This window comes from Marmota monax, unplaced genomic scaffold (genome assembly GCF_021218885.2).
Source record: "Marmota monax isolate L192 unplaced genomic scaffold, Marmota_monax_Labrador192_F-V1.1 WCK01_AAM20220418_F8-fsc00111, whole genome shotgun sequence".
Taxonomy (NCBI): Eukaryota; Metazoa; Chordata; class Mammalia; order Rodentia; family Sciuridae; genus Marmota; species Marmota monax.
This window is the reverse complement of record NW_026695067.1, coordinates 981,692-997,613: the sequence shown is the minus strand read 5'-3', so window position 1 is coordinate 997,613 and position 15,922 is coordinate 981,692. Positions and strand designations below refer to the sequence as shown.

The 15,922-nt window shown below is 43.7% G+C and overlaps 1 protein-coding gene across 2 annotated transcripts in view; it reads left to right on the top strand.

Moving 5' to 3' along the window:
* Acsbg1 (acyl-CoA synthetase bubblegum family member 1) overlaps nucleotides 1-15,922 on the top strand; it is a 55,394-nt gene that overhangs the window by 37,233 nt on the left and 2,239 nt on the right. For both annotated transcript variants that reach the window (XM_046428088.2, XM_058573809.1), the window contains 8 exons: nucleotides 105-225; nucleotides 9,546-9,626; nucleotides 9,720-9,869; nucleotides 10,188-10,364; nucleotides 11,132-11,313; nucleotides 12,672-12,902; nucleotides 13,573-13,790; nucleotides 15,745-15,884. In XM_046428088.2, coding sequence (XP_046284044.1) covers nucleotides 105-225; nucleotides 9,546-9,626; nucleotides 9,720-9,869; nucleotides 10,188-10,364; nucleotides 11,132-11,313; nucleotides 12,672-12,902; nucleotides 13,573-13,790; nucleotides 15,745-15,884 — 1,300 coding nt within the window. The remainder of the gene's footprint in view (nucleotides 1-104; nucleotides 226-9,545; nucleotides 9,627-9,719; nucleotides 9,870-10,187; nucleotides 10,365-11,131; nucleotides 11,314-12,671; nucleotides 12,903-13,572; nucleotides 13,791-15,744; nucleotides 15,885-15,922) is intronic.

The following is a 15,922-nucleotide window of genomic DNA, read 5'->3' as shown; positions in this document are numbered from 1 at the left end:
ATGGAAGCTCTTTAGGGCCCGGGGCTACAGTTATGGGGGAGTGAAGGCCAGGGGATGCCCCCTTGGCACCTGCCCAGATATGAATCCTCCCGGATCTCCTTCAGTGGCATTGTCACCGGCATCTACACGACCAGCTCTCCTGAGGCCTGCCAATATATCGCCCGTGACTGCCGCGCCAACATCATTGTGGTCGACACACAGAAGCAGCTGGAGAAGATCCTGAAGGTTTGGGGGAACGGGGAAGTGGGCATGGGGTCAGAGGCTGGCTGTTCTCATGGACCTCTACTCTAGCCTACCAAGGATGCTCCCCGCTCCCATCCAGAGTCTCCCCTGATCCTCAATAGCAACTCCGATCTCCCACGACCTACACCCGTGCATGGAGCAAGCGATAGTTACCTACCCATTTGATAGGTCAGGAAATTTAGGTCCACAAAGCTAAAGGGACTAGGTCACTCAGGAAATGAGTGGTCAGGTCTTAGACTAGGACTCCTGGCAGCCCACTGCCTCCCATAGCTTCCCTTCTCAGGACAGGGTCTCCCCAGAAGGGGAACAAGAGTGGTGGGCAGTGGGGCCCTCTGCTGGTGGAAAGGATGTGTGTATGAGGGCCGCTCTGGGCTCTAACAGCTTGAGCAATCCTGTCTAAATGGGAATGGGGATGAGGGCTGCCTCAGGGTGGGGGTGACGCCAAGTCAGAGCAAGCACCCCAGTGTCTTCCAATGATGGGCAATGGCAGGAGCTCGAAGTACCTCTTGAGCCAGCTGGATCTTTTCTGGAGCATTGTCAATTCTCCCTAATTCATTTAAAGCCGGCCAGTGACTGGTTCCATCCCACATGCTCCATTCTGGGCTGCAGTGGCCTGGTGACGCCTATGTGCCCCAACTGCACCCAGAAGCCTGTGAGGTCCGCCAGGTCTCCCTGCATTCCAGAGGAGAGTTCAGATGGATTTATTGGCTTGGCTCTGATTTTGAAGATGTCACCTGAGTCTCAGTCTCCCCATCTGTACCTGAAGGTCTAGTGGTCTCCAACCTTCCAGGACCACAGGATTTCCAGAGAGGCTAGGGTGGGTGCTTTCCCTCATCCTTAGTGGGAAGTCTCCTCAAATCCGAAAGAAAAACAAAAACAAAAACACAGTCTGGAGCCAGTCACTCCTATATAGATGGCAGCAAAATTCCTTCCCAGGACAGGCTCAGGCTATGATCCAGATCTTCGGGGCAATATTTCTTAGAAGGCACTGTCCATCTCCAAGAGTCTTTCCATCTTGCAAAATAAACTCTGTACCCATTAAACAGCTCCCTTTCAAAATAGTTAAAAAAGAGGATTTTGAAATGTTCTCACCACAGGAAATGATAAATGTTTGAGGTGATTATTATGCGAAGTACCCTGATGTGATCCTTACACGATGATTACATGTATCCAAAAAGCACATGGTATAATTATCATGTGTCAGTTTTAAAATTTTAATTAAAAAAATAACCCCCAAAAACAAAAACTCCCCATTACACCTGCCCCCATCCCCTGGCAACCACTGTTCTGCTTTCTGTTTCCCCACTGATTATCATTTTACAGTTGATTTATTTGAATCAGGCTCTAAAGCAGGCCCACACATTGCATGTGGGGTGTCTCTTAGGTGGCTATTAATTAAGAGCAAAGCATTGCCTTTTATTTCCCATGGAATAGTGTTGTCCCCAAATTAGCATTGCATGGGAACTTTCCAGAAAAACAAGTTTTCAGGCCCCACCCAGGTCTGGTGTGGGGCTGGCCACTCACAGGAACATAATTTCTTAGCATCTTCTACTCCAAAGACTTCATCACCGAGTCCGCCAACAGCAAACACACCTATACCAACCTTGACCACTACCAGTCATGCTCACTGCTGCTTCCCTCACAGCTGTTCAGAGGACACGCATCATTTCCTTCCCTCTACTAGGACACCATTTTTAACATTAGTTTGTATTAATGAAAATAGCTTTTTATTAATTAACTCAGTTAAGCATCTCACAATTGGCATCATTTTTGCTGGCATCTGCATCTTCAGTAACATCACCCCCATAACCGTCCCATTTATACCTATATCACCCTACTTACCATAGACAGTTCTAGTAGTTAATACTTTAGATTTTACCATTGCCATAAATCTCCACCTGCTGACCTTTAATCTTAAACAAATCTTAATCAAACCCTACTCTAATGTCTCTAAATTTTCAAATCTTCTAGGATTCTTTCCAACAATTATCCACCACCTACCACCACTCCTAGATACTGGACTTAATTAATTGACTAGAAAAAATAACCCCCAAATCTGTCTCCCACATTCAAATTATAGCTTCCACCTTCACCTGTAATCAAAAGGGACTAATTAAATTTTACTTCTTATCATTTATACTCTCTATAATCTTAGTCTCAACACTTTTCCATGAGTAATTTTAATCACAATGAAAATATAACAAAGATCAACCAGTTACAACTATTACCCAACTTCCATAACTATACAGTGCAGCCACACCCATAGAATCTTCATGAGTGAAACCAAGTTCTTCACCCTCAAACATAACCCAATCCTCTAAATTCTTTTTTTATATATATTTATTTTTTAGCTGTAGTTGGACACAATATCTTTATTTTATTTATTTATTTTTATGTGGTGCTGAGGATTGAACCCAGGGCCTCACACATGTTAGATGAGTGCTCTGCCACTGAGCCACAATTCCATCCCCTAAATTCTTTTTTTTTAATTTTTATTTATTTGTTTGTTTATTTGTTTTTGTGGTGCTGGGGATTGAACCCAGGGCCTTGTGCATGCTAGAAAAGCACTTACCAACTGAGCTATAACTTTTTAAATTAAATAACAATTTCCATTTCTTGACAAATTACAATTATTAATTCCATTAAAAATCCCAACCACAGGGACTGAGGTTGTGGCTCAATTGTAGAGCACTTGCCTGGCACATGTGAGGCACTGGATTCGATCCTCAGCACCACATAAAAATAAAGGTATTGTGTCCATCTATAATAAAAAAAATTTTTTAAATATACGCTAAATGAAAACTTTGAAAAAAAATCCCAACAACAAAGCACCTCAAATTATCATATCAGACCCTCTAGTTTCAGGGTACTCTTCCATAGCTATAGCTGTACTATACCCAAATATTACATTCCCCTTAAATAAATTTAAGAGACTATTAATCCTATAAACGACCCACCAAAATATACACAATCCCACAACCAATCCTCCCTGCACTAATAATTAAACTCAACCTACCATGAATTGGTGAGGTTTTGAAGAAGATCTTGTTGTGGGGGGAAGTATACTTAAGGGCTGGGGCTCAGTGGCAGGACACCCCATAGGTAGCACATGTGAGGCACTGGGTTTGATCCTCAGCACCATGTAAAAATAAATAAATAAAATAAAGGCATGCTGTCCATCTACAACTACAAAAAAAATTTTAAAGTATACTTAATAAAAATACAGTATGTGTCATTATTTTCCATGGAATCCAACCATGACTAATGACATGAAAATCATCATTGTTATTCAACTATAGAAACTTTAATAACTAACATTCAAAAAACCTACCCCCTAATCAAAACTATCAACCACTCATTCACTGACTTACCAGTCCCATGTAAAATCTGGGCATGATGAAGTTGTGGCTCCTTCCTAGGAGTATGCCTCATCATTCAAATTCTCATGGCATTTTTTATAGCCATAGTTATAAGTCCAGTGCAATAACTCCATTTTCTTCTACCACCCACATTTTCTGAGATATAATGTATGACTGACTTGTTTGATATCTACATGCAAATAGAGCCTCCATATTGTTTATCTGTTTATTCTTACATGTAGGCTTAGACTTTTACTACGGCTTTTATACCTATTTTAAAACATTAAATGTCATCTGGGTGCAGTGACACACACCTGTAATCCCAGTGACCTGGGAGGCTGAGGCTGGAGGATTGCAAGTTTGAGGCCAGCCTCAGCAACTTAGTGTAGACACTGTCTCAAAAAAAAAAAAGTCTTTCAACCCCCAAAACCAAAAATAAAATAATAAAAAATTTTTTAAAATATACGCTAAATGAAAACTTTGAAAAAAAAATCCCAACAACAAAGCACCTCAAATTATCATATCAAAACCAAAAAGAAAATCAACAACATGACATATCAGAATTGTTCTTTATTCACAGTAAATAGCAACAGAATTTGTAGGCTACATACTACTGTAAGGACAAGTATCCTTCCGAGGGGAACCATAATTACTAATCTCTCAGCTATTGCTTACAATAGAACTAGTTTAGAATAAATCTGAGGTAGATTTTTTGTAGATAAAGCAACCAGAACACAAGTCTTCATATTCGAATTCATTTTACCATTCATTATTACAGCCTTAGTAATAGTTCACCCATTATTCCTTTATGAAACAGAGTCAAGCAAATTCTATTTCACCCCTGTTGCCCTATTAAATATATTCTAGGACTACTGTGTTTAGCCAGCCCTTCTGGGGTTCTGAAGCATACTGGAGGTGAGAACCTCTGCTGTAGAGGTGCTGCTGAAGCCAGGTCAGCCATCTTGCAGAAGGCTTCACGGTCTGGATGTGTCTTCTCTTGCTGTCCTTTAACTTGTTCCTGTAACCTCTATATTTCCTAAGGGAAAATGTTTCAGATGAGAATTTTTCTGGCAAGGACACCCGCTAGGTGGCGCTGTGTACTTCATAATGCTGGGCCTCAAGCGACTCAGATGTCAGGTGCTAGCATTCTCAGCGATGCTGAGCAACAACCAAGTGGTGATCACCTGCTCTTTCATTGCGACATTCCCCAGGAACCTTTCCCTGATGCTTTTAGCATCCATTGGTTTGCTTTGGCTGAACTAATTATTTCATGAGGGGTGGAAAATGTTGATTTGCTGGTGATTTGATTTGCTAATGCATCAGCCAGAATTATTCTCCAAAAGAAGAACTTGCTGTCTCCTGAGGCTCCTTAGTACCTGAAATACTGTTTGCACAGAGCAGGTGTGGTAGAAGAAATAATGGTCCATCTTGGCAATTGTTCCATGAGGATTAGAAAGAATATGTTATTTCATATTCTATAAATATTAATTATGTTGATCTGGTCTGTGGTTTATAATGTTATTCAAGTCTTCTGTATACCTATGGATTTTTCACCTGCTTGTTCCATCAAACACTGAGAAAGGGGCTGGAGGTGTAACTCAGTGGTGGAGAGACTGCTCAGCATATGTGAGGTGCAGCGTTCCATATCCAGCACAAACACACACAAGAACAAATCCTGAGAAAGGGAGTGTTGAAATCTTCTGTTGTTATTTTGGATTTATGTATTTTTGTCATTCAGTTATACCAGTTTTCACCTCACAGATTTTGGAGCTCTGCTATTAGACATGCACATATTTAGATTGTTATGTCCTTGATGAATTAACCCTTCCCTCTCCATTGTAATAATTCTGGTTTTATTTATTTATTTTTTTTAAATAGGGTAGATAGTGTTTTTTATTTATTTTTTTAAATTATTTTTTTTTAATATTTATTTTTTTTTTAGTTTTCAGCGGACACAACATCTTTGTTTGTATGTGGTGCTGAGGATCGAACCCGGGCTGCACGCATGCCAGGCGAGCGCGCTACCGCTTGAGCCACATCCCCAGCCCCCAATAATTCTGGTTTTAAAACTACTTTGCCTCAAGTGATGTGGACATTCCAGATTTCTTATGATTAATGTTTGCATGGATACATTTTTAAAATATTTTTTAGTTGTAGATGGACACAATGTCTTTATTTTTATGCCCGTGCTAAGGATCAAACCCAGTACCTCACAAGTGCAAGGCAAGTGCTCTACCGCTGAGCCACAACCCCAGCCCTGCATGGATACATTTTTAGATTTCTTTTATTTTTAACCTAGCTATGTCTTGTAGGCAGCATATAACTAGGTTATTTCCTCTGTTTCCCATTTGCTCTTCTTTCCTTCCATCTTTTCTTTTGAGGTCCTGGGGCTCAAACCCAGCGTCTCGCACATGCTAAGTAAATGCTCTACAGCTGAGCTACAATATCCCAGCCCTGTTCTTTTTTCATTTTCTCCCTTTTCCTGTTCTGTATTGAGTTTTCGTTTTGTTTTAGTATTCCATTTTATCTCCATTGGCTTATTAGCTATCCTCTATATCATTGTTTGCTGTAGACTTTACAATATGCTTGCTGCTTTTTTTTTGTTTTCAGTCCTGGGGATTGAACCCAGGGTGCTCTATTACTGAGCTACATCCCTAACCCTTTTTATTTTTTATTTTGAGAGATGGTCTCACTAAGTTGCTTAGCCTGGCCTTGAACTTGTGATCCTCCTGTCTCAATCTCCTGAGAAAATATACATCTTTAATTTATCACATTATGCTTTTCTTTTCTTTTTTCCTTTCTTTTCTTGTTTTCTTTTTAGGATAGGGAGGTTTACCAGAGATTGAACCCTGGATCTCACACATGTTAATCACACACTCAACCACTAGGCTACATCCCTAACCCCCATTATGGTATAATCTTTTTTTTTTGGGGGGGGGGCATGTACCAGAGATTGAACTCAGAGGCACTCAACCACTGAGCCACATCCCCAACCCTATTTTGTATTTTGTTTAGGGTTGCTTAGCACCCCAGCACTGTTGAGGTTGGCTTAGAACTCATGATCCTCCTGCTTCCACCCTCCGAGCCACTGGGATTATAGGAGTGTGCCACTGCATCCAGCTACTACCATTAAATATCACATCACTTCACATGTAATGTGGAACTCACAAAACATACTGTTGTTCCTCTATATCTGTGGTTCAACCATCCTCATATGGAAAAATTGGAGAGGAAATGCATCTGTACTGAACATGAACAAACTTTTTCCCTTGTCATTATTCCCTAAACAATACAATAATAATAATAATAATAATAACTATTTACATAGCATTTACATTGTATTGGGCATTATAAATCATATAGAGATTATTTAAAATCTGTGAGAGGATGTGAAAAAGTTACACACAATAGCATGCCATTTTATGTAAGGGACTTGTGCATCCTTGGGTTTTGGTATCCTCCAATACCAGGGAGTCCTGGGCAAAATCCCCTTCTGATGCAGAAGACCATAGCACTTCCACTCCCCCGTCTTTATCATCATCCACGGTACTTCCATATAGCTTGTAAACCCCAATACATTGGTACTATTCTTGCTTTAAACAGTTGAATATCTTGTGAAGAAATTTTAAAAGAAGAGGGTCTTTTACGTTCACCCACATTTTTGCCATTCCTGACCCTGCCTTCCTTGTGCAGATCCAAGTTTTCATTGGATATTGTCTTCCTCCTGACTGAAGAACTACCTTCAACATCCCTTGCTGACATTCCAGGCTGGATGTCAACAGATATCCTCAGCGTCTCTTTGTCTGAAAAGTGTTTATTTTTTCCTTCATTTAAGAAAAAAATAATTTCATCTGGTATAGAATTCTGGGTTGACAAGATTTCCTCTTTTCTTTCAGCATTTTAAAGATCTCAGTCCCATTTTCTTGGTTTTTGGTATGAAGTCTGTGAGTTCCTATCTTTGTTCCTCTCCACAGAATGTGCCTGTTTCTTTTAAAATCACTAGTTTTCAGCAATTTGGTTATGTTGTGTCTTGGAGTAGGTTTTCTTGATGTTTATTTTGCTTGGGATTCTAGAATTGGTAGATTTATTGTTTTAATCCAACTTAGAAATTTCTCAGACTTCTTTTATTTTAAAATATATTTTGGGGGGTGGGGTTGTGGCTCAGTGGTAGAGTGCTCGCCTAGCATGTGTGAGGCACTGGGTTCGATCCTCAGCACTGCATAAAAAAAATAAATAAACAAAATAAAGGTATTGTGCCCATCTACAACTAAAAAATTTTTTTGAAAAAAAATTTGGGAGAGACTCCAGTTACATGGATGTTAGATGTCTTGATATTGTCCTACAAATAATTTTTCTCTTTTCTAAACTTCATTTTGAGGCATTATAGTACTGGTGTAGATAGCCTCTACCAAGGCTAATTTAGCCTCACATAGTAGACATGACCCTTCTGGGTCTCTGCTTAATGCCCCAGGAGGTCCCCCATGACTGGTTGATGGAAGCTTGAAGAATTCCTAGGTGCCTCCTTGTTTGTCTTGTCGGTGGAGTCCTTAGCTTCCTCCAGCCTCATGGATTTTCCCCTTATGTCTGTGCAAGTAGATAAGACTCTGCGTAATGCTGAGTCAGGACAATGTAGGACACTACGGTAGGGTAGTGTGTATACCCTTGGGTGATAGATGGGGCTATCTGGGCCCACCCAGCTTACCAGAGCTGGCCATGAACACTGCTCAAGAAGACCCCTAGAAATATTTCTGGAACTTTCTCTATATAGTTCTCTCCCCTCTGGTGTAGTGTCTCACACATTTGAGCCACCTTGACTTTTCTGAGCTCTGATCTAATTTTATATATATATATCATGAGTTCACAATGATAGTTCTGGATTCAAACATTACATGGAAGGATTTTAACTTACTTTCTTTGATTTATTCTTGCATTTCTTTTATCTGACCCTAAAAATCCTACTTCCTAATTACATCAACCTAATTTTATGGTATATATCAAATAATTTCCAAATAATAATGTAGATATTATTCCCAACAATAAGACTACAGAATGAAATTTGGAATTCTCTTTTGTCCTTAGAGTGCATTCCACTAAGAAAGAAGAATCAAAGTGCACCGTTTTAAATCCCTTCATGTAATTTTCTGTGTGTCTGTGCTCATGTGCTCATATGTGTGCATATACATGATTGTGTCACCAACTTCGTCTATAATCTTAGTTTCTTTCAGATTGTTTTTGACTCTTAGAGAATTGTTGTTTCCATCTTTTACATAATTTTATTTTTCAAATGATTATAATATTTACATGATGACAAAATCAAAATTCTATGAGACACTCAAAGAATTCTTGCCCCCCTGCTTCTTACCCCTGTTTCTTTCTCTGCTTATACTTAGTCTGTTAGTTTGGGGTTTAACCCTCCAGGGTTCCTTTTGACAACATAAGCAAATACATATTTGCGCATATATATATATATATATATATATATATATATATATACATACATATATTCATATATGTTCGCGTTGTATTCCTTTCTTATACAAAGGTAGCATGCTACATGCTTATTGTACACATTCTCTTTGTCAGTAATATTTTTAAAAAACCCACTCTATACCAGTGTTTAGCACTGTCCCTCTCTAACCTGTGGTTACCTAGTGCTCCATCGTGCAGCTGGATCATTGTATTCACCCAGGTCCTATATCATTTGGTGGTTTCCCCTGCCCCCGCCTGTCCCCACTGACACTGCTTCCAAGTTCCCATGATGTAAATCTATGGACAAAGGGTGGCAATTGTTCTGCTGGGGTCAAAGATCAGAGATAGGGAACCCAGAGACTTTTGTCACACAGTGCCTGCCAAACAGACTGTTGCTGGTGGGAGGATGGGATTTCTTTTCAGAAAGTAACATTTTTCTTGCTGAAACCTGGTTTGCTTCCCCTGTCAATACAGATCTGGAAAAATTTGCCACATCTGAAGGCAGTAGTGATATACGGAGAATCTCCTTCAAAGAAGATAACCAATGTGTATACGGTAGGGTAGTGTGTATACCCCTGGGTGACAGGTGGGGCTGTCTGGGCCCACCCAGATGATCTGGACTGGTTGCTCTTCCCCACCTGGCCACAGATGGAAGAATTCATGGAGCTGGGGCGTGAGATATCCGAAGAGACCCTGGACACCATCATTGATGCTCAGCAGCCCAACCAGTGCTGCGTACTAGTGTACACGTCGGGCACCACTGGGAACCCCAAGGGCGTGATGCTGAGTCAGGACAATGTAGGACAGATGGCAAGATGGGTGGCTTGGGTGGCTCTGTCCCAATAACTTCTGGGGAGGTCCTCAGCTCAGGGAGCTGGGATAAGTAAGAGCTCACAGGTCTGTGGCCCAGACTGAACACAGAAATTGGGAGGGGAAAGAGTGAGGGGAGGCCTATCCCTGGAGGTTTGTTTCCAGGAACTGCAGAATGACCTGGGAGGGTATCCACTCAGTGGGTCCCCAAAGAAGTAGCTCCAAGTCCCCAGCATGGCCACAGCAATGTGAGCATTGCCAGAGCTGGCTGTGAACACTGCTGGGGCCCATCTGCCTGCCCTCCAGATCACGTGGACAGCACGATTTGGCAGCCAGGCTGGTGACATCCAGCCAGCGGAAGTCCAGCAAGAGGTGGTGGTCAGCTACCTGCCCCTCAGCCACATTGCTGCCCAGATCTATGACTTGTGGACGGGCATCCAGTGGGGAGCGCAGGTCTGCTTTGCTGAGCCCGATGCCCTGAAGGTCAGTCTGCCTCTCTGCCATGTGGGTGTCCAGTGTATGAGCAAGAGCATGCCTGATCCATACTCTAATCTGGGACCTTACGTGTACATCTGTGGGTCTGCTAGTTCCTTGTGCATTTATCTGACAGAATTCTCCCAGCTGCACATTGCATAGCCTGACTCAAATGACCAAACAAATAGGGAAACTGATGGCTTTACAGTAAGTTGAGTCAGAATGGTTTGCTGGGTCTATAGCACCATCAAGGAGACCTCCTCAGAGGAGGATCATGAGATGATCACAGGTGGCCACAGCCCCTCCCTGTATTCCCGCTGCATAAACTACACCTATTCTTTGGATCCTTATTTTAACCATGAGAAAAGTTTCCCAGAAACCCTTCAGCAGGCTTTCCTGACCCAGCATCATTGGCCCACACAATGCCACATGTCCTTAGGACCATGTTCAATCCTAAAGCATTAGCTACTCGGAGGAATGAGGTTATTAGATTTAAGTTAGACAAACAAAGAGTCACCAACCTCGGGGGCAGAAACAGACCAAGGTACTTCTGAAGCACCTGGCCATCTGGTACCCAAATGACACCAAGTTTCTATTGGTGGAGTGTGAGGGGACAATTGTTGAGCCACAGCCAATAGCCTGTGCTGCAGGCCGGGTGTGAGTGTGTGCACACATCTGTGTGCAGCAGCTGCGCTGTGTGGTGTGTGCACACCTGATCAGATGCAGGACCCGGCTGGCCCTGAACAAGAGGCCTGACTCTCCCAATTGGTGAACAGGGGAGTCTGGTGAACACACTGCGGGAAGTGGAGCCCACCTCCCACATGGGTGTGCCGCGCGTGTGGGAGAAGATCATGGAAAAGATCCAAGAGGTGGCGGCTCAGTCCGGCTTCATCCGTCGTAAGATGCTGCTGTGGGCCATGTCGGTGACCTTAGAGCAGAACCTCACCTGCCCTACCAGGTACAGAGGGCCAGGGAATAGGAGCCAGCAGGGCTGGCTCACTATCTATATACACCAAAGATCCAATAGGCTCGTCCCAGCCCCAGGGGCCTGAAAGTTCTGAGGACCCCTGCGCAGAGGCCACATCAACAAGTGAGACTTGCACTCCTTTACTCATTGCAGCCCTTATGGGGACAGTTGGCATCTTGGGTTCTGGATGGGAAGACTGTCTCCCTCTAAAGAGAAGTCCACCTTCCTGGCAGCAGCCCTACCAGTCTCCTGAGGTCCCTTGACCTCGATAGGTGGGGATAGAAGAGCTCACTGTTATGAAGGTTCATCCTTTCCAGCCTTCTCAGGCATCCCACACGGCCACTCAGACCTCTCCTTAACCCCCAACCCATGTGGTGTGAGTGTGTGTGTGTGTGTGTGTGTGTGTGTGTGAGAGAGAGAGAGAGAGAGAGAGAGAGAGAGAGAGAGAGAGAGAAAGAGACTGAGACTATGGCTTGAACGCTCTACCACTGAGTCACATCCTCAGCCCTTTCTTTTTTTGTTGTTTTGAGATGGGATCTCGCTAAGTTGCTCAAGGCCTCACTAGGTTGCTGAGGCTGGTTTTAAACTCGCAATCCTTCTGTCAGCCTCCCAAGCCTCTGGGATTACAGTACCTGGCTCTTTTAATTTTTTTATTTTGAGACAGGGTCTTGCTAAGTTTCCCAGGCTGGGTTCAAACTTGCAATGCTGACTCCCAAGTCTCTGGAATTGTAGGCGTACACCATCGTGTCTGGCATTCCCACGCTTTCTGATTGCTTTTTAAATTCTCACAAAGTACTGTTACATGGGTAACCATATAAATCTAGTGAGGTTTCAATTTCAAATAGCAATAGTTTCTGTTACCAGTATGTTTATGAAACAGTGTCATATTTCATGAGAACTGTGGACACATCTATGCACCTACAGCTTCATTTATACACATGAAGTGAATATGCGTGCAAATATCTGTGGATCTCAAATAGGATCATACTTGTGTGTATAATTATACCTGTGTGTCTGTGAATATAGACTTAAAATCTATGCATGTGTGTGTTATAGGGTTGCAAATTTGCATGTATCTGATTGTTGCCTGTGCATCTGTATACAGCTGAACCTGCTTATCTGATTTCCTGGCTCAAGGCATATTTGCCCAAAACTGTATGCATTTGCATCTTCATTCGCATACACGGATATGGCAGGGCCAATATTCAAATTATTTAACAACAGGTTCAGCATTGACATCAACAATTAGACAACCAGAATGGCTGTGCCAGTATATACACATGGAATACACCCTTTCACATGTCTGTGTGTTCCCTTTTTTCCATGGACCATTCTTCCTCTCCCACCAGTGACCTGAAGCCCTTCACAACCAGACTGGCAGATTACCTGGTGCTAGCCAAGGTCCGTCAGACACTGGGCTTTGCCAAGTGTCAGAAGAGCTTCTATGGGGCTGCCCCCATGACTGCAGAGACACAGCGCTTCTTCCTGGGCCTCAACATCCGCTTATATGCTGGTTATGGCCTCAGTGAGACCACAGGCCCCCACTTCATGTCCAGCCCCTACACCTACCGGCTATATAGGTGAGGTCCCAAGCTGCAATATGTACGCATGCCCGCATGTCCCTGTGCCTACCTGTTGAGTGCCCCAAGAGCTGGCTCTTCTTTCCACACTGGACATCTGGCCCCTGGGCTGGGAGCCTCCAAGAGCCAACATCATCATCTTGGGCCAGGCCCTTTGCTTGTCCTCCTTGGTGCAGTGGGGTCTTTTCCACCATGACATGTGGATCTATGGCTGAAAATAGCCTTAACAGCTCAAGTACCCCCTGAACAGGCTTCTCTTGATGAAGGAATGTCCTTCCCCCATTGCCTCCAGTAGAATGGGGTGTATTGGAGGGGGTCCCAGGAGAGCTGATGGCCAGGCTCCAGTTGAGGTGGGAGCCAGGGGTCAGGGCCAGCCTTCCAGTAGGCAAGGAAGGCAGTCAGGGCTGGGGAGTGGTGTGAAGGCTCGTCTGCTGTGCTCCGATTCCTCCCTCCCTGGCCGGCCTATCACAGCGCTCCAAATTCTAACATTAGCATTTCATTCATTTATTCACTGAAAAACCTTTAGCTGGCCCTATAGGCTCTAAGTCCCCCTTTAAAACCCCAAAACCCTGGCAGGGGATACCTGGTCATCAGTGAAGTTTGAGAGGTTGGGGACTTGAGGCTCCCTAATGGGATCCTCTGACCCCTCCTGCCCACCTCTCCATCTCAGCTCAGGTAAGGTGGTGCCAGGCTGCAGGGTGAAGCTGGTGAATGAGGACACTGAGGGCATTGGAGAGATCTGCCTGTGGGGCCGCACCATCTTCATGGGCTACCTGAACATGGAGGACAAGACGTGTGAGGCCATAGACTCTGAAGGCTGGCTGCACACAGGTGACACTGGCCGCCTGGACACCGATGGCTTCCTCTACATCACTGGGCGCCTCAAAGGTAAGCCCCCATGGCTGCAGCTGGGCACTGGAGGCCGCAGTGAGACATAAGAGAAATTCTGCTTCCACCATTATTCATACCTGCTACCTGCTACCTACCCTTATTACATGCCACACATTTCCTGACATAATTTTAGTCTATTTACTCTCCCCTAGGGCAGGGACTATTACTACCCTGCCTTAATGAGGACATCCAGAGAGGTTAAGTAACTTACCCAAGGTCACCTAGCTGGTAAATGGTAGAGGTGGATTTACATTTCTGAGAGAAACAAGGCAAGGGCAGGTGCAGTGGTGCACACCTGTAATTCCAGCAACTCTGGAGGCTGAGTCAGGAGGATAGCAAGTTTGAGACCAGCCTAGCAATTTAGTGAGACTTAAAAAAAAAATTTTTTTAAGATTTTTTTAAAAAATGAAAATGGGCTGGGGATGGAGCTCAGTGCCTCTGGATTTAATCTCCTATACCCTCCCCCAAAAGAGAGAGAGCAAAAAGGCAAGACCTTCAGAACATTCAAGGCATTAATCTTATATAGTTTTATATGCAAACATGGATGTGATAGAGAATAACACATAAATCAAATATTAAATTTAAAGTGAAACATTAGACTTCAAAGAATTATCCTGTGGAGAAAGGAAATTGGAGATCCCTCCACGGAAAGGTGTTTCCATCCTGTTGCCCAACTGGGTGTCATTCCCCTAGCACCGACAGGGGAATCCCATAGCCCCATTTCACAGGGGAAATTGTTGCAGGTAATAGAAATGCAATTTTTTTTGGTATGTTGGCCTCATATCAAATGACTTTGATGAATTCACATAGTAGTTCAGTACTGTGTGTCTTACTTTAAATTTTCTATGGACACAATTATATCATCTGTATATAATAACAGTTTTATTTCTTCCTTTCATCCCTTGTGAATTTTTCTTGCCTTATTGCACAGGTTAGCACCTCTCTCCAGAGGAATGTTGAACAGAATTGGCAACAGTCAAGTTGGGGGTGTAGCTCAGTGGTGAGTGTATGCTCACATGCATAAGGCACTGGGTTTGATTCCTAGCACTGAGGGAGAAAAAAAAAAGTGATGGTGGTTATTTGTTTTAGTCCTGATCTCAGAGGGAAACCTCTCAACATTAAGTATGTTTGCTGTGGATTTTTTATAGGTATTCTTTATCAGATTTAAAAAGTTTCTTTCCATATTTCATCTGCTAAAGGTTTTTATCACTAATGGTTGGGCAAAAGGATGCTAGAAGAGCTCTGAGAAGGGTGAGGTCAGTGTGGCTGGGAGAGTTGGAGAAGGCTTCTTGATGGAGGCAACGGAGCTGGACAGATGGGAAGGGAGGAGGACATACCGTGAGAGACACAAGGACAGCAAGAAGCACCATAGCAGGGTGGGTTTGGACTTTTGGAACTGGACTGGATTTAAATCTTAGCTCTACCACTTACTGGTATATGATCTTAGAAAAGTTACTGAACCTCTCTGTACCTTAGTTTCCTCATCTGCAAAATGATAAGACAGCCTCCCTCTTAGTCTTATTGCGAGGATTGAGTGAATGACTGTTGAAGCACCTAGCACGGTGACTGGTGCGTGGTGAGTGCCATGTGAGTGATGGAGAGGTGGTAAAGCACAAGGAAGGAGGGGAACAACACCAGCTATTCAGAGAATGGGGTGGGAGGCCTGTTTAAGAACAGAAGGGGCCTGGGGCTACACTGTCTGAGCAGGCAAAGGCTTGAAAGATGAGCTAAAGAGTGGGAATACTGGGTGGGCAGTTGTCCTCTGGGAAACTGCTGCCATCCCCCAGCAGGCACAAGGTGCTTTGGAGAGCCTGGCCTGCCTCTTCCTCCAGAGGCATCCCCAGCAGTGCTTCCTGCTCTCCAGCCTCCCAGGCTGTGACTCAGGTCAGGTCATATTTAGCCAGGGCACCTGGACTCTAGGCTAGGCTGCAGCCTGGTCTTGCTTCCCCAGAATTGATCATCACTGCCGGAGGGGAGAATGTACCCCCTGTGCCTATTGAGGAGGCTGTGAAAATGGAGCTGCCCATCATCAGCAATGCCATGCTGATCGGGGACCAGAGGAAGTTCCTGTCCATGCTGCTCACCTTGAAGGTATGTGTGGGGTGGACACTGCTCTGGAGGAGCAGCTG